The following is a 25,974-nucleotide window of genomic DNA, read 5'->3' as shown; positions in this document are numbered from 1 at the left end:
GCTTTGGCCATTAAACACCAGAAATGGACATTAGACCAGTAAAAATCTGTCCTTTGGTCTGATGAGTCCAAATTTGTGTCTTTGTGAGACACAGAGTAGGTGAACGGATGATCTCCGCATGTGTGGTTCCCACTGTGAAGCATGGAGGAGGAGGTGTGATGGTGTAGATGTGCTTTGGTGGTGACACTGTCTGTTTTTCAAGAGGACAATGACCCAACACACCTCCAGTCTGTGTAAAGGCTATTTTACCAAGAAGGAGAGGGATGGAATGCTGCATCAGATTGCCTGGTCTCCACAATCAGCCGACCTCAACCCAATTGAGATTTTTTTTGGGATGAGTTGGACCACAGAGTGAAGGAAAAGCAGCCAACTTGTGCTCAGCATATGTGGGAATTCCTTCAAGACTGTTGGAAAACATTCCAGGTGAAGCTGGTTGAGGTAATGCCAAGAGTGTACAAAGCTGTCATCAAGGCAAAGGGTCGCTACTTTGAAGAATCTAAAAGCTAAAATATACTTTTTTTGGTTAATACATGATTCCATAGGTGTTATTTCAAAGTTTTGATGTCTTCACTATTATTCTACAATGTAGAAAAATAGTAAAAATAATGAAAAACCCTGGAATGAGTAGGTTTATCCAAACTTTTGACTGGTACTGTATATATTTTTTACATCCAGTAATGGGTTACCTTCAGAGACTCTGCTGAAGCTTGTGTGCTTTGTAGAGTAGAACAACCGACACGTTCATGTTTTTGAGAGTTTCCCCTTTCAATATTGGTATTAGTTTGTAGCTCCAACGGTTCGATCTGGACAGTCGATTTTGTAAGAAGATCTCTTCGAAATGAGTTCAGTCTCTTGTGGCTGTTGTAGAGCCAGTCAATGTTCGTGAGTCTCAACTTTCGATGGTGGTGACTAGGGTTGTTGCGGTGACCGTATTGTTGCCACACCGGCGGTCATGAGTCATGAAGGCAGTCATTTTCCTTATGACTGTTTAGTCATGGTAATTAGGCTTCTCCAAACTCTGTTGCTGCTGCTGGTCATTAGGAGCCTACCAAACTTGCTAACTACCTGGTACTCAGCATTCTATTGTCCCTCTAATCACTCTGACATCAATGCAAATGTAATCGAAAATCTAATCAAAGACTTCATGAGCCCATGGGCTCATGTTGCGCAACATTTCTATAGGCTATGCAATTGCGGAGATGACAGAGTGATGGCCTCTACTAAAAAGAGGAGGATCCCATTGGCTTTCTATGGACTAGGTGTACTGTATTTATTTCTCAACTTTCCTAATAAGCCCATTGCTTATATTTACAACAGGAGTATAGCCTACCTGGCTGGCATGAAAATGAATCACGTGAAATTTACTAGTTAAGTGCATAGATTACGTTTTTTTTTAAAGACAAGATTAAATCAAGCATAGTCTGATGGGTGACAATATTAGCCTATCACTTGTGAATTATACATTATCACTTGTGAATGATTGCGTAAAAAATGATTTTTTTTATGCTAGCGGTTGTATTAATTTCCGATCTATCCCATCCCATAATTCTACCAGACTATGTTTGGAATATCTATTTCACACTGGGTGCGAGACCTGGAGAGGTCTACAAGCCACAGTGTATTGCACACACTGTGAAATTTGGTGGAGGATCGGTGGTGATCTGGGGGTGCTTCAGCAAAGCTGGAATTGGGCAGATTTGTCTTTGTGAAGGACGCATGAATCAAGCCACGTACAAGGTTGTCCTGGAAGAAAAATTGCTTCCTTCTGCTCTGACAATGTTCCCCATCTCTGAGGATTGGTTTTTCCAGCAGGACAATGCTCCATGCCACACAGCCAGGTCAATCAAGGTGTGGATGGAGGACCACCGGATCAAGACCCTGCCATGGCCAGCCCAATCTCCAGACCTGAACCCCATTGAAAACCTCTGGAATGTGATCAAGAGGAAGATGGATGGTCACAAGCCATCAAATAAAGCCGAGCTGCTTGAATTTTTGCACCAAGAGTGGCATAAAGTCACCCAACATCTTTGTGAAAGACTGGTGGAGAGCATGCCAAGACTCATGAAAGCTGTGATTGAAAATTAGGGTTATTCCACCAAATATTGATTTCTGGACTCTTCCTAAGTTAAAACATTAGTATTGTTTTGTTTTAAAATGAATAGGAACTTATTTTCTTTGCATTACTCGAGGTCAGACACCACTGCATCTTTTTTGTTATTTTGACCAGTATTCATTTTCTGCAAATAAATGCTCTAACTGACAATATTTTTATTTGGAATTTGTGAGAAATGTTGTCAGTAGTTTATAGAATAAAACAAAAATGTTCATTTTACCCAAACACATACCTATAAATAGTAAAACCAGAGAAACAGATAATTTTGCAGTGGTCTTGTCACGGTTGTCGTCGGTTAAGGAGGACCAAAACGCAGCAGGTATGTTTATGCTCATCTTGCTTTTTAATAAATACAAAATGAACATACCAAAAACGAAACCACGAACAACAAAACAGTCTGGCAAAGCCTAAGGCTACACACAGAACAATCACCCACAAATACCAAACACAAACACACCCTACTATATGGGACTCTCAATCAAAGGCAGATAGACAACACCTGCCTTCAACTGAGAGTCCCAACCCCAATTAACCAAACATAGACATACACTCACTAGACTCCACATAGAAATACCTAAACATAAACCAACACCCGGAATTACTAAATCAAACACCCTTTTTACAAAACACACCACCCTGAACCACATAAAACAAATACCCTCTGCCACGTCCTGACCAAACTACAAAACAATTAACCTTATACTGGCCAGGACGTGACAGGTCTCTTAATTTTTTCCAGAACTGTATTTCTTTGTTAACCGCTCAACACAGAACAGCCGCGTGTGCGCACCCCCTCAAATCGTTTGAAGAAAATATCCTTTCTATTTTATTCAGCTTTGTTCAATTGTATTCTTCATACTATAAAATAATTGTGGCTTGTAGGCTATGTGTGTAAGCCAGGAGATGCTAAATGTGTTTATGTTAATTAACGGTCGATTACCTTGAGACCGACAGTTATTTGCTTGATAATCACCAGCTGATGTAATTTTGTGACCGCCACAGCCCTAGTGGTAAACGTATGAGTTTGTAGCTCACATGGTTAGAGTTCTACAAAATATTTTGTGATGATTTTCTTCTCCAGATCCTCTCATGTAGAAAAAGGCCACTTTCAAGAGCCCCATGTTATGGAATAGGCACAAACTTTATTTTTTTTTACCTTTAAGGTTAGTTAGCATGTCAAATTAGTGTACATGCCAAGAAAGAAAGTTCTGCCTCAGATATCTACAGATATCTTTTGCATGCATAGTTTCCATCAAGCTGATTTCCAACCTGCTCCTCAGTGCCAGTGCTAATTTATTGGTCAGGGAGCAAAAAATATATTGTGTAAAACATATTTTATCATAGTGTTATTTACGTTTGCCCTAAGGGGCAAAGTAGCTTTCAGTTATTGGAGTGAGCACCATTATCATTAGGGATAATCATTCCTCTACAACAGTTAAAGTAGTGTGAACTCTCCACAGTGGTCCCACAGTGTCCACAGACGATTCACGTCCAAACACACATGAATTCAAAACTCGTGTCAATATCAAGACAAGGCCTACGTCGAGGGCTTTCTCCGTCTTTCTCCTCGGGCTTAAATGTCAAAAACAGACTGAACCCTCATATCACTCGCAGAAATAGTCTCCTTGGATTCATTGCCATCCTGCCGCACAAGCAAAATTCTAATAAGTGCTGGATTGTTCGCAAACAGAGAGGGAGAGAGAGAGAGGGAGAGCAAGCGAGAGCCGGGTCGAAAGATAGAAATCCTGTTGTATCTCCAGGCTGGGGCTATTTGCATGGCAATGAAGGCCGTGAGTGTTCAGCACTGTTCAGATGTGCACCCAGACAATAGTGCCAGTGTTTGTTCTTTCAAGGGAAGTTTGAGAAAGAGGGGAAAAGGAAAGAAGAAGAAGAAAGGGGGAGGTCGTCAGTGGAAGGGATTACGCATTGTGAGAACCATGTCCATTTGCTGCTACTGTTATTGGGTCTGAAAAGCAGTATCTGCAGTACCAGGGCCCTTAGTTAACCAGACGGTGTGTTTTCTTCCACACCATGATGATCTCTGTTGGTAGCAGCTGTTGAAGAGTGGCTTACAGAGAGAACAATCACGCATGAAGGTGGGTGTAGCTAATGTTTCTTTCAGAATGTGAAATTAATAAAGAGTATAGACATAGATCTACTAGAGATGATTCAATTCTAAGTTGTTATGGTTTATTTAATTTAACATGTAGGTATTACATGTAACTGATTATTGATGCTGGATTATGTGAAACTGGGACCAGACCAACTTTTTTTTGAAGAAATGCTTTCATCATTGTTCATGTACCGTTATAAAAAAAAATCACAGAGTATATCATATGCTCTATAAAGCCTTAAACATTATAAATCTTGAAATAGAAGGATGAATACATTTTTATCAAAATGAATCAATTGAATGGGCTTTCTGTAATGGGATGGTCATTCAAAGGATCATTTAACTATTTGATTTTGTATTGTGAGACCCCTTAAGGTATCAAAACATTTTACAAATAAATATTGGATGAAACATTGAATTTGGAATCAATGCTATTAGCCAATAGAAACACATTGAATAAGATATTCACTACAACAGATAGTCCCCCCCAAAAAATCTAAAGCAAGTTTGTTCTGAAGTGTCTGTCCTATATCTGAGAGATATAAGAAAGATCAGATAACTACTATTATTCATGTTTTTACATGTATTTATCCCATTATTTTAGGCGCTAAACTATCTCCATTTATACTTCAATATATTATTTTAACTGGTACCGGGGACCTTCAGATGAGTCTTGTGAGGTTTGTGGGCGTCCTAGGGCAAAACGGAGAACACCATCGTGTTTGTGAGAGTCTCAGCGTTGACTCGAGTGGTCATAATAGAGTGGTCATAATAGTTTGTAGACCAAACCATTCGGACGCTACAGGCGTTTTCGTGAGAAGACCACATTTTGGTCTCATAGTCTGACAAACACCACTCTAGCTCTGCCACCTTTCACCACAAATGCGGAAGGGCGATATTGGCAGATGCTGTGGATTGAGACGCAGCCCATGCAAAAAAATATCTCTAGTTTAAACAGACAAAGTTTCATGGGGATCTTTATATTATGTTAATTAGATTTCCAATGGCCGAATGATCATTGAAGACCAAGAGTTAAACACCCAGATGTCATATCTATAGAAGTACCTCACTGTTGCTCAATGCATCTAAAAATGTTAGTCCCCTTTATCACAACTAGTTAACATATATCATTACAGTTGCCTGTATAAGACAGATGATCAATTAGTATAATGTATGTTAATGAAGAATTGCAATGTAAACTCTGGTGATATTGTGGTCTTATTAAGAACTCCTCTGAACATGTTGAACTCTATAGTGTACATTGTCATTCTTCCCAGATGCGTTATTCTAATTGCTTATGAAACTAACAAGACAAAACAATTTATTCATAGAAATATCAAAGTGTGAATGTACAAACGATGTCTTAAAAAGGATAACAATTAACATTTTTTTCACTCTAAAATTACCACGTTAGTGATACATTGTAGACACTAATGACTAACATAACAACACGCAAATACAGTAAGACTTCTACTAAGTAGTACATGGTAGCGTGACATTCTGCCATTGTTTTTGTTCAGCTTGGGGTATTCATGTTCCTGATTTAGGAGAGGTAGATGACATTGCTTTCTGAAGCCGAACAGTAAACAACATGTCCCAACATGGGCTCCCCAATGACCAATTAAAATGCATTTTAGTTTTGGTGAAGTGATCCAACGATGGTTTGGTTCTTCACAGGGAGATCAACCATTCTATCTGTCTTCTGGAAATGAAAGGGGGATCATTCAGCAGTGTTTTGTACTAAAGTGACATTTCAGGCTGGCTATCTATAGGCATACAACTTTTTTTGAAATTGACTAGTTACACAATTGCTGTACTGTTGCTTTGTTCCACTGATTGCATGCCAGGGATGAAAGTACAGCATGCTCTGCACACAGACAAAACATTTACTCTGTGATGGACATACCTTTACTGGAGTGTTATATTGTTATTCCATGTCTTATTACAATGAAGTTACTCTGTTATAACGTCTTTGTCTACATAGACTACCTTGTGTTACACTTACGGGCCTTATGGCACATTGCACACATGCTTAATGCAGCCAGTTCTGAGATATGGCAGGTAGGTAGTTTAACAGTATGTGAAGTGTGATGTGGAGAATGTAAATATCTCAATGAGATCACATATAGGAGAATAATGTGACTGTCTCACTGCATCTAGTGTTTAACATTGCGAGACCCCAGCTCATTCTCACCCTGTCATGTCATGGAGTAGTGGAGATGTGTACATGTTCCTGCTTACTACAGAAAAAAAGGTCTGCCAGCCGCAAGGTTCTACACGCAGTGATCCTATACATCAAAAATAAATTCAAATGGTGCATCGAATGGAAAATAGACCACTTTCTGGGGTTGCTCAGATCAACACCCCACCCCAGCGTAATTTGCATTTATTGCATTTTTGACAGATTCTAGAATAAGTAATCCACCACCATTCATTGTGCCACCCACGCCATGTTTCATTGTGCCATCCATGCCATGTTTCATTGTGCCATCCACGCCATGTTTCATTGTGCCATCCACGCCATGTTTCATTGTGCCATTCACGCCATGTTTCATTGTGCCATCCACGCCATGTTTCATTGTGCCATCCACGCCATGTTTCATTGTGCCATCCACTCCTTGTTTCATTGTGCCATCCACGCCCTGTTTCATTGTGCCATCCACTCCTTGTTTCATTGTGCCATCCACGCCCTGTTTCATTGTGCCATCCACGCCATGTTTCATTGTGCCATCCACGCCATGTTTCATTGTGCCATCCATGCCATGTTTCATTGTGCCATCCACGCCATGTTTCATTGTGCCATCCACGCCATGTTTCATTGTGCCATCCACGCTATGTTTCATTGTGCCATCCACGCTATGTTTCATTGTGCTACTTAATGCCATTAAGCCAGATGCCATTTCAGTTTAATTACCATGGAAAAAAGCTATTGCAAAAAAGAATTGCTAATGGACATGCATAGAAATATTAGCATACAATATATTGATTGGTAGGAAACCTGGCGTATTCATATTAGTCTGTTGTCATGGCATTAGGTATTTCTAAACAAACGACACAGCACTTATGAGTTAGGACAGACTTCAGTGAAAGACCTGCCTATAGCACCACATTTTTATGAGCCTTTGTATAAAAGCATGGGTTCTGTTTTTCTGCCTAGTCTATGCACCATCTTCTATTGCATCTTGTTAGCCAACTATCTCTAGATCTGTTGGGCCGTGTGTCAGCCAGTCACGGTGGTGTGTGACTTATCTGGCACTGATATTTATTGGCGTACCTAGTTGGGATATGTTAAACACTGGGAGTTGCCTCAGTAGAATCGGAGGCTGTTTTCTAGTTTTGGCCATCAGCGTTCAGTTAGCCTGCTTGGCAGCCCTATGAAGGCCCATCATTACTTTACGATTCACTGGCCACTAATTGGAATTTCCATCCACGACGCTCGTGCTGATATGAATATGCCCAGTTAAGACGCACTTACACACAAACATATACACTTTCACTCACATTGTGCGACCAAATTGAATTTCAAAAAGAAATTGTGCATTGGTAATAGATTTTTACCATCACATTGTAATGTATGGAGCTTGACAGTAAATACTTTCACAAGATTAAATATGACCATTAGGCAGTCAGACTACTTCCATGGCTACTACAGCGACCACTACTTATTTCAAAATGCAGACAGAATGATTGTATTATTTAATATTATTGCACACAGTATTATCTCTGGCGACGTTGAAGGTCTATATTTCTGAATGTACAGAAACATACAAAATGCTAAACTACTCAAAGCATTTCACTGATGGTGATGGTATTTTGATGAAACTACTATTTCATATCTTGAATGCAAGGTCCAATGCAGCCTTTTTTTTTTATCTCAATATCAAATCATTTCTGGGTAACAATTAAGTATCTTACTGTGATTCTTAAAATGGTTAAAAATAAACAAAAATAGCTAGAATTTTGCTAGGACTGTTTGGGAGTGGTCTGAGTGGACAGGGGAAAACAGAAAACTAGCTGTTATTGGCAGAGGTGTAGAACACATTTTTTCTTCTTCTTTATTGGTCTATTAATTAATCAGGCAGGTCACCCGTCATAAAAGTCAGTATTCGACATCTATCCATGTCTAAGGACATGGAAACGCAAAAAACAGCCACCAGGGGCAACAGTGAGCTCTTTTACCGATAGGCTTTGGTTTTGCTATTGTGTTGTGGATGGGGATGGCAGATGCTTGTACTCATCTGGTTCCAAAGGTCGCATGTTTGAATCCAATGATAGAAAGTTGTTTTAGATATTTTAGTTTTAAGCCTATACCAAACCTTAACCCTTACCTTAACCATTGTGAGTTAATACCTCACCTTAAGAATTTTGAGTTAATGCCTAAACTTAACCTTGGAACGATACAGAGTAACCAAACACTTCGGACATTTGGAACAACTTCGAAATTTGACGTTTGAGAAAAATGGATGAACGTCTAATTCTGAGACGAGATTATGAGAGCTTTTTGTAATGAAATTACTGCCTGTTAATTTCTCCAGGCAGGACAAAACTCCCTCCCACCAAACAGGCTGAAATGTCATGCAGGATTTTCAAACAGCTCTTACACTAAAAGGGTATTATCATAATTTTCACAATTTCACAGTATTATTCCAACCCGCACAGTGCGGATATATATAAATAACACATGAAAATCACATGTTTGACTGCACTGAGCCTTTAAGCCATTCTCACCACAAAATAATTTGGAGAGTTTCTCTGAACAGGAGACACAAAAGGAATCGTGGGGCAATGTTTGCATCAAGAGAGAACAGTCAGACTGCAACTATTTGACTCAGTTACACACCTGATCTCTATGAGACAAGATTTATATTGGGAATAGCATGAAGACAATCTGAGGGAAACGGTAGATTAGCAAGACACTAAAATAGAAACAAGCCATTATAATGGCAGAGACACCAGCTGTTGGTGGAGTATCACTATTGGTTACCATACCAATGCAAAGGGTTTCATATTGGTTTCTCTGTCAATGGCAGAAGCGACCAGCAGATATATTGCATGGTTGTCATGATGGCACTGTCAAAAAGTTTATTAAAAAAAACGCTTGATTTATCAGCTCAAACAGAAAACCACTAAAATGCTCTAGAATTGTCAGTTCAGTTTTTGTGTACAAAACGTTTTACATTTTATTAATATAAGATAAGTAAAATATGTTCTACAGTTCATATCTCTTTGTTTCCATTGTTAATATTGACCAGGTCTGTAGCTGGGTTTCCACATTCCCCAAACTCCCCCTTCCGGAACTACTATTAGACATGTAGTCATCCCGCAATGTCCTAGACTTGACCGAAGCTCCACATTTCACAGGACATTTTATGCTCTTTCCAGGCACATGTGTCTCTATTGTCCATGTCTGACCAATTATTGATTAGTCAGCTGCATAGAGCTGTATCATGCTGAAGGAATGATGTTTGGGTCCTACTGCTCGCCCATGGAATACAATACATGGCCTTGTTTCCTCATAAAACAGAAGAGGCTTTTTATCCTCACAAGAGTTCAAGTCAAAATCCCAGCATTAGACCATCCTTCCAAGAAGCAGAAACACAAAAACTTTTCTTGGATATCTCTGTTGGAAGCTGCACTTGTCAGTAATAGCTGTTTAAAATGTATTTTTCATGCCTCTAAATACAGTGTTTGACAAGGGGTTGATAGAGGCCACGGCTGGTATTTAGATTTGTGTCAAAGCCTGGTAAAAATATTCTTTCATCTTGTCAGCTAGATAAACAACAATCAAATATGAAAGATGACTTGCTTCTCTTCTTATTAAAAATTGATCTCAGTTTTGTATTGTTCAGATGAGGATTCCATCTCTCAATGTGGTCAAATTGCTTTGACCAGAATTAATTCACCCATCATCTCCATTTTGATAAATCGTTACAAAATCTTATGAATATGTTGGAATATTCATCTTATGAAACAAGTTCAACAAGTCATCCATTCCAACCACCCTTGTCCCTTCCACAACAGAATGACTGTCTACAGCAACAGGCCAACAGCAGGGTGGCCAGCCACCTCTCTAAGGTCCTTGCCATATCACTGTGTCTCTCTGACGCTCAGAGGAACCTTTTTAATGAACCAGTGATATCTGTACCTCTGTGCGCTAACCACGGGGAGAGGCTCAGAAAATGGATCAGCGGTCTAACACAATGCGGTGTCCTTGTCTGCTGGACTTAGTAATTATCCTGTCCTTGACATCATGCTGCATGTTGATTGAGGCAAGAGCTCCACACAGTCTGGAGCCCAACCACCAGCTTGGCCAGGGGTCTCCCACCACAGCTCTACACCAGAGACTCAGACGGGGCTGGATCTGGAAACAGCTTTTTGTCCCAGAGGAGGACCCCAATCCAAGCGTGATTGGCCAGGTACCAGTTCTCCCCTGAATGAAAATGTCCTACATTATAGCAGTCAATGGCTTTTGACTAAATTCTCAGTAGATTTGTTTTCTTTTCTCCTTTCCCTCAGCTAAAATCAGACTACGACAGAGGCGATTTCTCTATCAAGTATATACTGTCGGGGGAAGGTGCAGGGGAGATGTTTGAGATCAATGAATATTCAGGAGAGATCCGTACATTGCAGAAGCTGGACCGCGAAGAGAAGGCCTTCTACCTCCTGCAGGCTCATGCCCTTGCTCGGAAGTCCAACGAACCCGTGGAGCCCCAGTCAGAGTTCATCATCAAGGTCCAAGACATCAACGACAACATCCCCCAGTTCCAGAACGAGCCCTATGTCTCCAGCATCCCTGAGATGTGTCCCATGGGTATGTTTGATACATCAATATGCGGAAACTACAGGTCCATATTAGGACAGCCTCAGTCCCAGCAGAAGTTTGAAATAACTCCTGCTGAGACTGTCCTAGTATGGACAGTGACACAGTCAATTACATTGAAATTACGCATATGGTTGATGAAAAATCTTAGTTGAGGGATCTTGTGAATTTTACTGAGCACATGAAGTTACGATTAAGTCCCTCAAGTCACATGGTAGAGGTGATTTTATGCAGGTTTGAAATGTTACCTGCACCTGTACCTTGTAGAGCATTTGAAATGAAAACATGTACATTTCCCGTATGGATGTATTTTGCTTAGCACCTGGAGTTGTGATTTGTGAGTCCCTCACATGGTACAGGGGATTTCATACAGGTTTGAAATGTACCTTGAAGAGCATTTGAAATAAATTAATTGTTTCATCTCATTTGAAATGATAGAATAATATAAAGGCTATATGTCTGTCCTCAGACGCCCTTTCAGGAAGTTGAAAGTATTGGTTTGTGTATCATACCTCTGAATCCCTCATATGATTTATTTTTATGTAAATAATGTTATCATTACTAGTGCCATTTCATAGCGCAAGCATAACCATTTCAATTTATATGTAATCTGCCTTTTCAGAATAATATCTTTCTTGTAATAAATCATAATGCATTGGACTTGGACAGAGAGAGAGAGCGAGAAAGAGAAGAAGAGAGAGCGAATGAGAGGAAAAGAGAAAAGGTGGAGACACAAACAGAGGTGGTCATAGAGAATGAGAGATACAGAAAGTAATACCCCCGGCTAACAGAGAGAGAGCGAGAGAGAAAGAGAGAGTGGTCGCTAGAAGAAACAGAAATAGACATGCAGACTGAAAGAGAGGGACAGAGAAAGATAGTGACAGAGTGGTGGAGGGAGAAAAACGAGGAGAGAACGACGGGGAGCGAGAGACAAAGAGAAAGAGAGATGTCACGGTGGAGGGTGGAGAGGTTGTCACGCACACCTGCCCAGCCTCAGTGCCTAGCAAAAGGCCACAGTGAGCGTTGGGCACCCAGCCTTATCCCATCCCTCCTCTGCCCACCGCCTCCCTCTGCACCCCTGAGCCAGACAGACCCTGTGGGAACGTGGCATAATCACTTTATTTCCCCGTTGGCTGCTGGAGGGTGGCTGGGAGGCTGTAACCTGAGCCAAGCCTGCCTGTGTGATCCTCTCCCACTCCACAGGGACTATCGTGGCCCAGGTGACAGCTACAGATGCTGACGATCCCCTGTTCGGAAACAATGCCAAGCTCATCTACTCCATCCTACAGGGGGAGCCCTACTTCTCTGTGGAGCCCAAGACAGGTATAGTTGAGAGATAGATACACTACAAGGCAAAAAGTATATGGACACCCCTTCAAATTAGTGGATTGGGCTATTTAAGCCACACCCATTGTTGACAGGTGTATAATATTGAGCACACAGCCATGCAATCTCCATAGACAAACATTGGCAGTAGAATGGCCTGTACTGAAGAGCTCAGTGACTTTCAACGTGGCACATTCATAGGATGCCACCTTACCAACAAGTCAGTTCGTTAAATGAATGCCCTGCTAGAGATCCCTGGTCAAATGTAAGTGCTGTTATTGTGAAGTGGAAACATCTAGGAGCAACAACAGCTCAGCCACAAAGTGGTAGGCCACACAAGCTCACAGAACATGACCAACCTTGTGCTAAAGTCTGTCCTCGGTTGCAACACTCATTACTGAATTCCGAACTCCCTCTGGAAGCAATGTCAGCACAAGATCTGTTTGTTGGGAGCTTAAAAAAATGGGTTTCTATGGCCGATCAGTCGCACACAAGCCTTTAATCACCATGCGCAATGCTAAGCATCGGCTGGAGGGGTGTAAAGCTTGCCGCCATTGGGCTCTGGAGTAGTGGAAATGCGTTCTCTGGAGTGATGAATCACGCTTCACCATCGGGCAGTCCGACGACAAATCTGGGTTTGACAGATGCCAGGAGAATGCTACCTGCCCGAATGCAGAGTACCAACTGTAAAGTTTAGTGGAGGAGGGATAATGGTCTGGGGCTGTTTCTCATAGTTCGGGCTAGGCCCCTTAGTTACAGTGAAGGGAAATCTTAATGCTACAGCATACAATGACATTCTAGATGATTCTGTGCTTCCAACTTTGTGGCAACAGTTTGTGGTAGGCCCTTTACTGTTTAAGCATGACAATGCCCCCGTGCACAAAGCGAGGTCCATACAGAAATGTTTGTCGAGATTGGTGTGGAAGAACTTGACTGGTCTGCACAGAGCCCGGACCTCAACCCCATCGAACACCTTTGGGATGAATTGGATCGCCGACTGCGAGCCAGGCCTAATCAGTGCCTGACCTCTTTAATGCTCTTTTGGCTGAATGGAACCAAGTCCCCGCAGCAATTTTTCCAACATCTAGTGGAAAGCCTTCCCACAAGAGTGGAGGCTGTGATAGCAGCAAAGGGGGGGGGGGGGGGGGGGGGGGGGGGGGGGGGGGGGGGGGGTGCAACTCCATATTAATGCCCATGATTTTAGAATGAGATGTTGCATGTGTCCACATACATTTGGCCATGTATTTTTTAAATATTTTTTATTTAACCTTTGTTTAGCTAGACTACTAATGTAGTGTATACTGTAGAGACATTCACATGGGTCCATGAATACAAAATATGTCATGTTCAGTGTTCAAGATCTTTAAAAAGCAAGTACTTGATTTAATTGATTATCAAACTATTGAACATAAGAAAGATTTGTGTGAATTCACCCCTCTCTCTCTGGGTGGTATCTCTCTCTACACCCCCCACCCCCCTCTCTCTCTCTCCTCTCCCTCCCCCACCCTCAGGCATCATCATGACCTCGATGGCCAACATGGACAGGGAGGCTAGGGACCAGTATCTGGTGGTGGTGCAGGTGAAGGATATGCTGGGACTGAGCGGTGGTTACTCTGCCTCCACCACTGTCACCATCAGCCTGACGGACGTCAATGACAACGGACCCACCTTCCAGCACAGTGAGTCACATCAGTCACTTCCACAGAGTCAATGTGCCACTTCCAATCCTCTCACACATGCTGATTCACATCACAAAAGAGGAAAGGAGTATGAGTATTTTCAGCCTTTTTAGTTTGCATGACACAGTTGTATTCTGCTCTTACTCCTTGTTGTAGACTGCAGTTTAAACACACAAGCAGATGTATATTCTGAGAGAACGTGTGTGTGCCCGCGAGTGTGTGTGTGTGTGTGTGTGTGTGTGTGTGTGTGTGTGTGTGTGTGTGTGGTGCGACTGCGTGTCTGTGTGTCTGTTTGTGAGCCCGCTGGATGAATTTAATCATTCACACATGAAAGGACATTTGTCATGACCTTTGGAAACAAACCTGGCTTCCTCTGAGATAAACCTCTCTAAATGAATGCCAAGGGAAGAAATCAATTTCTCTCAAATGGGAAAACAGGGACAGCACTTTTAACAAAGTACGACGTTCTTTTTTTTCTAAATCTTCTTATGCTATTTGAGATGCAGTATGCTTCAAATAGTTACTTACAAGTTTATGACTTATAAACTCAGCAAAAAAAGAAACGTCCTCTCACTGTCAACTGTGTTTATTTTCAGCAAACTTAACATGTGTAAATATTTGTATGAACATAACAAGACTCAACAACTGAGACATAAACTGAACAAGTTCCACAGACATGTGACTAACAGAAATGGAATAATGTGTCCCTGAACAAAGGGTGGGTAAAAATCAAAAGTAATAGTCAGTGTCTGGTGTGGCCACCAGCTGCATTAAGTACTGCAGTGCATCTCCTCCTCATGGACTGCACCAGATTTGCCAGTTCTTGCTGTCAGATGTTACCCCACTCTTCCACCAAGGCACCTGCAAGTTCCCAGACATGGCCCTAGCACTCACCCTCTGATCCAACAGGTCCCAGACGTGCTCAATTGGATTGAGATCCGGGCTCTTCGCTGGCCATGGCAGAACACTGACATTCCTGTCTTGCAGGAAATCCCGCACAGAACGAGCAGAATGGCTGGTGGCATTGTCAAGCTGGAGGGTCATGTCAGGATGAGCCTGTAGAAATGGTCCCACATGAGGGAGGAGGATGTCTTCCCTGTAACGCACAGCATTGAGATTGCCTGCAATGATGACAAGTTCAGTCCGATGATGCTGTGACATATCGCCCCAGACCATGACGGACCCTCCACCTCCAAATCAATCCCACTTCAGAGTACAGGCTTCGCTGTAACGCTCATTCCTTCGACGATAAACGCGAATCCGACCATCACCCCTGGTGAGACAAAACCGCGACTCGTCAGTGAAGAGCACTTTTTGCCAGTCCTGTCTGGTCCAGCGACGGTGGGTTTGTGCCCATAGGCGACGTTGGTGCCGATGATGTCTGGTGAGGACCTGCCTTACAACAGGCCTACAATCCTTCAGTCCAGACTCTCTCAGCCTATTGTGGACAGCCTGAGCACTAATGAAGGGATTGTGCATTCCTGGTGTAACTCGGGCAGTTGTTGTTGCCATCCTGGTGTTGGTGTTTTTCAGAGTCAGTAGAAAGACCTCTTTAGTGTCCTAAGTTTTCATAACTGTGACCTTAATTGCTTACCGTCTGTAAGCTGTTAGTGTCTTAACGACCGTTCCACAGGTGCATGTTCATTAATTGTTTATGGTTCATTGAACAAGCATGGGAAACAGTGTTTAAACCCTTTACAATGGAGATCTGTGAAGTTATTTGGATTTTTACGAATTATCTTTGAAAGCCAGGGTCCTGAAAAAGGGACGTTTCTTTTTTTGCTGAGTTTATATCTCACACACTGACCAATACAATTTTATGTGTAAGGTGGTTTGGAACCTTTGAAAGTTATTATCAGAGAGTAGTCGTTTGTTGTTTTTGTTTTGGGTAGTCTGTTGAGCGTCCACAACTTGTGACAGTCATCCAAATAGACTCACTTAAAGACACAATCACATTTTCTCATCATCTTATTAGAGTTGGGCCAGGATTATATAGACCCATCACCTGTTATGACTTATCGGTGCCTCACCACAATCGTTTCCTACAGACCTCTAATGATTTCTGTTTATAATTTTCCACACTACTGCAGACACCCGTCACTGGCTATTCACAACTTAATCGCCACACTTCTTCAGCCGCGCAGGAAACTCCCAGAAACGTTGTATACAATAAGTAAAAGGACAGTCCTTATTAGTTTCTTGCAGGCATGTGAACATGTGAAAAGTTACATGTTTTCACAAATGTTCCTTATCCAACACACTGTATCTGTCTGTAGCAGCAGAATCAATTGAACAGATGTATCCATTCATCTATTTCCTTGGACTCTCCTTGGGCTCTTGTTTCCCCAGACCTGTACACCTTTGCTGTTCTGGAGTCTGCTGCAGTGGGCACAACGGTGGGCAGGATCATGGCAGACGATGGTGACGTGGGCATCAACGCCAGGATGAACTACAGTCTAGAGGACCTGGAGGAGAGCGCCACCTTCAAGATCCAAACAGATCCAGTCACACAGGAAGGAGTGGTCCTCCTGGCCAAGGTGAAGATAGTTAAAACACTGTACTTTACTATACTTTAGCCACCAATGCAAAGTGTTACATCCTTGTGATGCTGGCCTAATATGGACACTGTACTTACATCTTTTGACTTCTTTATGCTATTTGTTTTTAATATTGTCTATGGTTATAGAAACTTATTTTTAGGTTAGTTGTGTCTTTGAATGGCCTTTTCCTCTATTGTGCAATTAATTTACAGTAGACTTTGTGTTGTTCTCGATATGCTGTTTATTCCATTCAAGACACAGGGGCTGAAATCGGCTTGTTATTAAAATCATTGGCTCATCATTGACTGTCAATCTAAATACTGCATCAGTTAAGTGTAAGACCACAGCTGGTGGCTCAATGACTTTGAATGAAGCATTTTCCTCGTCCAATCTGTCAGAATTGGGGGAAAGGGGACTTGAAAGAAGAGAGCAGGGTGCTGGTTTTCAGGGTTTGTGAAATGGTTATGTCTTCATAATATTTTGGCCAGTTAATCTAAAGTGGCATACTGTATCACACTGCTAGAAAATCAATCAACAAAAGAGGTATTTTTAGTTGTTCCATACCAGAAAGTGCCTTCCAGTAAGAGCTTAGCTACAAAGAGCTGTTATTGATTTTTTTTACTTTTTTAGCCTCTGGACTATGAGAGCAAGCGACGGTTCGTAATGGCTGCGGAGGCTGTCAACGATCACATAGACACCCGCTTTCTGAGCTACAACGAGTTTCGGGACAGGACGACCCTAAAGATCGTCGTCGAGGACGTGGATGAGCCCCCTATCTTCATGGCGCCCAATTATGAGTGGAAGGTTCTGGAAAATATGGTGGCGGGGACCGTGGTTGGTACCGTTAGCGCCAGAGACACTGATGCAATCAACAACCCAATCAGGTAAAGTGACCCTCCATCACTGTCAAATAGGAGATAAACTGGACAGATGTCCCGCCTCCTAACCCCAGCCATAGGTTGCACTTAGCACTGCTAAGTTAGCAGTCTAAGCTGTTCACATGTAGACAGATGCCTCCTAGGTGTAAAACAATTATTATATTTCTAGTAGTGTCACTAGCTAGGTTTCAATCCAATTTGCGACAGATTTTTATGCAAATATAATAAAATCAGCATAAAAAAGAAGCACATTTGCATTTTCCACTCTATCAATGGCTGTGTCAGACAAACTATTGCAATTAATGGCAGACAACTGTTGACTGATAAACTTGACAGTTTAGGTTATATGATTTGATCACAGGAGGTTGGTGGCACCTTAATTGGGGAGGACAGGGTTGTGGTAATGGCTGGAGCGGAATTAGTGGAATGGTATCAAATACATGGTTTCCATGTGTTTGATGCCATTCCATTTGCTCCATTCCAGCCATTATTATGAGCCGTCCTCCTCTCAGCAGAATCCACTGGATGAGATGGATAAGAGTAAGATCAGTCTTATTTGTTAATTGGTAGCTAAGCACTGATCATCATACAAATTAAGACCCTCAATATTTATAGCAAAGAAACATCTCCACCCTGTGAAGTTCATTATAACATATTTAATCTGTAGCCTAATAAACAGTACATGCTTTTTTAAGTCGTAGTCTGAGGACCACACAACATAGCATCGCATGACTGCAAATTAACCTTGACATGATGGTTTTTATATCAACAATTGCGCAAGAAATCGTTTCGTCCGCAATGTGTCGCATAATTCACTTTACCGACATCAAAAGATCACACCATGACAAACTAACAAATTGTCGACATTTCTGAAATTATACCGACACTTCCTGTTTCCATTGCAACCGTGATATTTTTTTTTTATACGGTATGACTGTGGATGGAAATGTACTTACTGACTGCATTTTATTTGTTTTTATCCTTGATTTCAGTGGATAGCCCGTACATGGTCATATTTACCTCATATTACTTTAGCAGGAAATGAGGCCTGTTGAATAAATCATGGCTATTCTTCATACCTCAGAGGCTTTTCTATCTATTGCTGTGGTATTATCACAAAGTGACTCGCAGAGGACGCTAGAAATGTAATAAAGCTCCGTATGAGGTGGCATATGGAATTCAGATTTAGAGTCATTTGCAAGTGGGGCACGTTGCTGCGGAGACAGTGCTGTTGCATGTAGCCCAGCAGTGTTAAAGAGTGGCAGGTGCTGCGTATCACTCACAGTATGCTGTAGCTTCTATTGGAGGCCTTCACAGGAAGGCAAGTTGGAGAAAAAAACACTATCTATCTGATTTTACTCAGATGTTTTGGAATGGTATTTTATTCAGATACACAGCATTCTGAGAAACATTCACCTGACAATATCATTCTCGACAATTCTTCATACTGTTTTGTTGTATTGCTGTTCTGTCATACTGGGCTTTGTTCGAGCCCGTTGAATATGTGTCTGTGGAAACAGAAAAATGAACAGTTACCTCAAAGGATCTCTCGGTGGAATCGCTGTGCTTTGTCTGCTCAGCTATGAGAAACCAGCACTTTGCATTGCTCACTAACTGCGTGTCCTGGTGATTTCTCTTCCAGATATTCCATTGACAAAAGCAGCGATATCACAAAAGCTTTCAAAATAGACCCAAACAATGGGACTGTAACTGTTGCGAAACCCTTGGACCGTGAGGAAGCAGCCTGGCACAATCTAACCATAAATGCCAAGGAAACAAGTAAGGAGAATTTCTCTTGTTCATACAAAATACAATAAGGTATTGATAATACAGAGAAATGCACATCAATCCACTATGATGGCAAACATGCACTATGACTGGCAATAGTTTACTGGCATACTGAACCATCTTCAACTAGCCTCAAAGGAAGTACAATATTCAACTCTCCTGAAAAGCTCTAAACTGTTTTTATAGCTTTCATTTTGTCCAATATCCCGTCTGCTTTGGGATTGAGTGATGATTTGAGCCACCGTTGTAATTCAAGGAGATGTGACTATTACAGTAACATTTATCACGTTAAACTGCCTTTGTGACAGAGCTTTTCCAAAGCATTTATGATACATGTGTCCAACGGACTCCAACAAATGTCTATCTTGACAACTGCAGAGCAGAACCATCTATCCTCATCTGTGGTGGTGTTCATCAAAGTGCTGGACATAAACGACAATGCACCAATGCTTGCCAGAGAGTACCAGCCATATATCTGTGAGGGCACACAGTCAGGAGAGGTAGGATGGACCCTTCACTATTTTCACTGAGAATAATGCAACATTTGCCTTCTGTACAGGTATATGGGCTATAGGCCGTATCTCGGAGAGGACAATGCTGAATCACAATCACAAGCTATCTCAGTTAGTTTGTCAGTTACCTTGTATTGACTGTCTTAGATAAATGTTGGGATATTCCCTAGGTAGGACTATCAATGCTATTATGTCTTTTCCGATGCTCATTGAGAATCACTGTCAGTCAGAACCATGGTCTGACAGCTATGTCTGTGTGTCTTGTAAGCTCATCCAGCTGATCAACGCTGTGGATCTGGACGACCCTGTGGAGGGACACCACTTCTACTTCTCCATGGTCCCTGAGAAGCACATCAACCCTAATTTCACCATCAGGGACAACCAAGGTCAAGTACAGATAGATCCTCTAACTGTTATTCAAACTATTTATGAACACAATCTGACATCACTTAAGCATCTGTGTAGCTATGCACTGAAAGAAAAGACAGACAAGCTTATATATTTACGGTGTCCATATTAGGACATCATCACATGTCTAAAGCAACTTTCATAGACCTGTGATGCTGTCCTAAAATGGACCCCATACATATTTATCGGACCCTTTTTTTCAATTTTAGCCTAAAATGACATACCCAAATCTAACTGCCTGTAGCTCAGCGCCAGGAGCAAGGATATGCATATTCTTGGTACCATTTGAAATTAAACACTTTGAAGTTTGTGTAAATGTTAAATTAATGTAGGAGAATTTAACACATTAGATCTGGTAAAAGATAATACAAAGAAAAAAGCATGCGTTTTTGCTACCATTATCTTTGAAATGCAAGAGAAAGGCCATAATGTATTATTCCAGCCCAGGCGTAATTTAGATTTTGGCCAATAGGTGGCAGCAGTGTATGTGCACATTTTTAGACTGATCCAATGAATCATTGCAGTTCTGTTCAAAATGTTGTATCAAGACTGCCCAAATGTGCCTAATTGGTTTATTAACACATTTTCAAGTTCATAACTGTGCACTCTCCTTAAACAATAGCATGGCATTATTTCACTGTAATAGCTACTGTAAATTGGACAGTGCAGTTAGATTAATAAGAATTTAAGCTTTCTGCCAATATCAGATATGTCTATGTCCTGGGAAATGATCTTGTTACTTACAACCTCATGCTAATCACATTAGCCTACGTCAGCTCAACAGTCCCGCGGGGGACCCACCGATCCTGTAGAGGTTTTAAGCTTTCAAATCAGATTCGCTCCTCAAATAAAACCTTCCCATCCATCACAGACAACAGTGCTAGCATCCTGGCACGGCGGAGCTCGTTCACCCGTAGGGACCGTACCCAGTACCTGCTGCCCATGGTGGTGGCGGACAGTGGCTCCCCAGCCCTCTCCAGTACCAGTACCCTGACCATCAGCGTGTGCAGCTGTCAGCCCGCTGGACACTGCCCCACAGGCGGGGTGGAGGCCCTGGCCATCTCTATTGGGGTCAGCCTACAGACCCTGCTTGGCTTCCTGGTCTGCCTGGCAACACTCACAGGTCAGTGACACTGTACTCTTGGAATGGGCATATCTGGTATTTTCTCTTTTATGCGTTATTGCATTAAAATGCTTTGGATCCGATATGATGGGTTCTTTTTGAATGTGTCTACATGGAAACATATCCTGATTCAAATAAACTGTTTCAGATCTACAAGTTACAAGTGACTCTTTTTCAACAGACCGGTTGTGTTAGTGTGAGCTAGTGCAGTTCCACTTCAAATCAACTGGGCAAGTATGTAGTGTGTGGCTATGTAGTTGGATATCTCTGAAACTTATCCCACTCTCATTAATAACAGTCATAATTTACTCAAACTCACTAGTGTGCCCTTAACACAAATGTAAAAATTCTAAATGCTTAGCAAAGCAAAAATAATGGTCCCTTTTCAGCTAGTAATGTGCTTATTTGTGGCAATGCATCAATACCAATGCTTCATGGGACATTGATGGGTTTGCAATAGTGTAGAGCTTTATAATGACCTCTGTTGCTTTGGGTAATCCTTTTGCCCATCACATTAAATATTAATAGCTATGCTTACTGGGCTAACATCCCCTCACATGAGTGCAATACCCCATGAAAACAATACAAAAGCACTCCGACACTAGCGCACTAGGAATTGCTTGCGAGACACGAGGTTACTCCACTACTGCTATCGCTAGTACCCTTAGGCTTAAAATCACACTAAAGAATTTATTTATTTGGATACAGTATGAGGCAAAATATGAATGATGACTTCAGATCAAATATTATTTTACAGTATTAGCAGAAATTATGGTACATATGTAGGATCTTAATATGAACCAGTTTGCTACAGCAGGAAAATAATCCTGCAGCAACAGGAAATGTGAATTATTATGTGGATTATAATAAAAGGTAGACTCAGCGAAATGAAGTTGCCATGAGCAGCACCACAGTTATTGAGATGAGCGAGATGCAATACTTCGCTCTCACACAGTCACTCACAGTATCTGTGCCTGTGCACGGGTTCGCTTTATGCTGTTTAAAGCATGGTAGCCAGGCCACTGAAACGGCGGAGAAGTTGAGCCTCGCATTTCAATGCTCATAGTTGTTGCGGAAATTGACCCACTATGCTGTTAACTTTCTGCGTCTACGTCATATTACTCCCTTTAATGGACATTTTTGTAGGGGTTGATACATTTTTCATTAGGGAAATCAAGTCTGACATTTTCAAGTGTAAACTGCAACCTTTAGAAGCCTTTTTAAAACTAAAATACACTACAACTTTGCATTTCCTGGAAAATCTCAGCAACACAATTATTAAGATCCTACATCTGTATCTAATTTTCCCAATTGTTTCCTCTCAATGTTTCCCCTTATAATAGAAAAAATCAAAGCCTGCCCTATTATTTGTCATTAAAGAGTGTACATACTTAATCCAGACCTGAAATGCTCTTCTCTCAGTTTGCCAGCATGTGTGTTTTAAACACACAATCATCTCCTGTTGGTTTGTGTCTCCAGTGCTGTTCATTGTAATGCTGATGCTGAGGAGACACAGGAGGAAACAGCTGGAGGGGCTGGGGAGAGCGGAGAAGGAGCTGGAGCTGCCTAAGGGGGTCTCAGAGAAGGTGCTGCACTATGGAGAAATAGGAGGCGGAGGAGGGGGTGACCTGGGGGGATTCTGTCAGCCTGCTGTCCCCCTCCGTCCCCACCCCCGCAGGAGGGACAGGAGGCTACGCAGAGAGGAGGTGGCAGCCAGTATCAGAATGTCGATGTCTCTCCGCCACTCCCTCCTCATCGGCCCCGAGGACGATGTCTTTAAACAGTTCATCATGGACAGGCTGGATGAAGCAGATCAGGACCCCTACGTGCCGCCATTTGACTGCCTGAAGACCTACGCCTTCGAGGGCACAGGGTCGCCCACGGGGTCCATTAGTTCCCTAGAGTCCTGGGACTTTGTGGATGCTGACCAATGTCCCCGGGACCCCGGATCACGCCTTGTCAGACTGACTCTCTGGCATGGGGGAGCGGAGGAGGAGACAACCTTCTGAACGGCTAACATTTAAAAAAAAAAAAATGTTATTTAATTAATTTAACGTAATAACATACATAATAGTACAGCACATCCCTGAACTCAATTCTGACATCCTGATGGAGAGACAAATAAGTTCATGTTTTCTTCCCCTTCATGGTTGAAAACAGTGGAGCTAGCTGTAATAATTATTATCAGTGTTATGACAGTTATACTTTTTTGTTGAACAGGCAGTTTCTTGATATTTTTTTAACAGTATTTAAAGCAACATAACTTTCTATACGTGACCTCATTCTGCATTAGTTCTAAAGATGGGTAACACATTCTAGTATTTGAACCTTCGAGACAGTATTATAAGCGCATCATACGTTTCTTGACACATGCCAGAACTTTGCATTCTTGGCAGATGAATTAGATAGGACCTGAAGCTACACTGTAAATTCTCCAGTGTGAGAAAAAACAAATGAACACTGAGAGTGTTACATCAACACTGAAAGTGTTCAGTCTGTGGAACAGTGTTAAAATAACACACTGCTTAGTGTAAATCCTTATTCCAATATGTCTTTCGAGTAAATTGTATAGTTACCACCCATGACTGTATTTGTTAGTGACAGAGACATGGTTGTTGTAGTCATCCATTTTTGGTCCTATGGGCATTACCAAGTGACAGCCTATGCAAATATGTTATTATAAAAAAGTATCTTTAACACAATAGCATACATATATCATAAGGCCTTATTTTGAAAGTTTCACCCTAATACAAGTGCCTGAAATTCCTACACATCGCTTTAAACCAAAACCACGCCCATCATTATCATATTGTTTGTTTCAATATCTGTTTGTGGATGTACATTGATTGATTGATTAATTAATTAATGTTATGCTACTCAAATAGAAAACCACAAACATTTTCTAAACTAATCCAATATGTTACTTGGACTTATTGCACCCTTAGGGAGTCTCATGGCTTAGTTTTTCCCAACCAGTCATTCTTAATACATGTTGAGGGTGACAAGAAAATGCGATAGTTGGATATCCCCACACTGGCTGGATTCCAATAGGAATTACACACACTTTGCAAGTCAACAGAATGTGACTTGCATGCCTAATGTGGCCTGTAAACCATGAGTTCCAGGCCATTGCATTACACACTCATAAAAGGTTGCCACTGTAGTTCAAGAGTGTCAAACTCATTCCATGGAGGGCCAAGTGTCTGCAGGTTTTTTATTTTTCCTCTCAATAAAGCCCTACACAACCAAGTGTGGGGAGTTCCTTACTAATTAGTGACCTTAATTCATCAAGTACAAGGGAGGAGCGAAAACCCACAGACACCGAGTTTGACATGTGCTATACTTGTACCCTGTAAGGCAGGATTCGGCATCAGTAGCCCCTGTATATAGCCTCGTTATTGTTAGTTTATTGTGTTCACTTTTTTAAAACTTTTTTTTTAACTTTAGTTTATTTAGTAAATATTTTATCAACTCTATTTCTTGAACTGTTATTTTTTTTAAAATTATAAATCTTTTTTTACCCCTTTTTCTTCCTATTTCGTGGTATCCAATTGGTAGTTACAGTCTTGTCTCATCACTCCAAGTCCCATACGGACACAGGAGAGGCAAAGGTCAAGGGCTGTGCGTCCTCCAAAACACGACCCAACCAAGCCGCACTGCTTCTTGACATAATGCCCACTTAACCTGGAAGCCAGCCACACCAATGTGTCGGAGGAAACACTGTACACCTGGGGACTGTGTCAGCGTGCATGAGCCCGGCCCGCCACAGTAGTCGCTAGAGCGCGATAGGACAAGGACATCCTTGCCGGCCAAACCCTCCCCTAACCCGGACGACGCTGGGCCAATTGTGTGCCCGGTTGTGTCTCCCGGTTGCGGCCCAGCTGCCACAGAGCCTGGACTCAAACCAGGATCTCTAGTGGCACAGCTAGCACTGCGATGCAGTGCCTTAGACCACTGCACCACTCGGGAGGCAGCATTGTTGGTTAAGGGGCTTGTAAGTTAAGGGGCTTGTAAGCATTTCACGGTTAGGTCTACACCTGTTGTGTTCGGCGCATGTGACAAATAACATTTGATTTGATTTTCCCAAACTCAGTCCTCGGGACCCCAAGGGGTGCTTGTTTTTGTTTTTGCCTTAGCACTACACAGCTGATTCAAATAATCAACTAACCATCAAGTGATCATTTGAATCAGCTGTGTAGGTCCCGAGGACAGAGTTTGGGAAACGCTGCTGTAAGGTTGTCCTTTTTACCTTAAGTTATAAGTGTATAATTGTACTCCAGTTCCAGTGGCAGTCGGTGCAGTTTAAGATGAGGACCATTATATTTTTCATGATCATGGCCTTATTTCTATTACAGCATATTGGATGACTGTCATTCATATTCCTTTCACCCAGCTCAATGTAACGGTGATAGTTTTAGGCAAGGGTTTCCCAAACTCGGTCCTGAGGCCCCCGGCCCTAGCACTACACAGCTGATTAAAAAAACCAACTCATCATCAAGCTTTGATTATTTGAATCATCTGTGTAGTGCTATGGCATAAACCAAAATGTGCACCCAGGGGAGGCACCAGGACTGAGTTTGGGAAACCCTGGTTTAGGCCACTACATGATACTTGACATTTCCTTATACCCATGAGGTTGCTACAACCTAGCCTATGAATTAAAGTGTACAAGGT

At 41.9% G+C, this 25,974-nt stretch overlaps 1 protein-coding gene across 2 annotated transcripts; it reads left to right on the top strand.

Annotated features, from left to right (window-relative positions):
- Positions 1-3,765: 3,765 nt before the first annotated feature.
- Positions 3,766-23,568, top strand: cdh19 (cadherin 19, type 2). Of its 2 annotated transcripts, XM_029755892.1 has the most exons (12): positions 3,766-4,209; positions 10,248-10,642; positions 10,743-11,037; positions 12,250-12,369; positions 13,884-14,051; positions 16,401-16,588; positions 17,222-17,475; positions 19,112-19,248; positions 19,636-19,757; positions 20,038-20,155; positions 21,049-21,300; positions 22,780-23,568. In XM_029755892.1, exons 2-12 carry the CDS (start codon positions 10,406-10,408, stop codon positions 23,307-23,309), a joined length of 2,421 nt encoding a protein of 806 aa, XP_029611752.1. In that variant the 5' UTR covers positions 3,766-4,209; positions 10,248-10,405; the 3' UTR covers positions 23,310-23,568. The 2 variants fall into 2 exon arrangements, with proteins under 2 accessions (XP_029611752.1, XP_029611753.1); XM_029755893.1 differs by lacking the exon at positions 12,250-12,369.
- Positions 23,569-25,974: the final 2,406 nt, after the last annotated feature.

The sequence above is a fragment of the Salmo trutta genome, chromosome 6, assembly GCF_901001165.1.
Source record: "Salmo trutta chromosome 6, fSalTru1.1, whole genome shotgun sequence".
NCBI classification, from domain to species: Eukaryota; Metazoa; Chordata; class Actinopteri; order Salmoniformes; family Salmonidae; genus Salmo; species Salmo trutta.
This window is presented reverse-complemented; position numbering and strand designations above follow the sequence as displayed.

Coding starts and splice junctions, on each gene's coding strand:
- cdh19 (XM_029755892.1), top strand. CDS start 10,406: ATGGATCAGCGGTCTAACACAATGCGGTGTCCTTGTCTGCTGGACTTA. Junction 10,643..10,742: donor ATCCAAGCGTGATTGGCCAG/GTACCAGTTCTC, acceptor CCTTTCCCTCAG/CTAAAATCAGACTACGACAG. Junction 14,052..16,400: donor CGGACCCACCTTCCAGCACA/GTGAGTCACATC, acceptor TTGTTTCCCCAG/ACCTGTACACCTTTGCTGTT.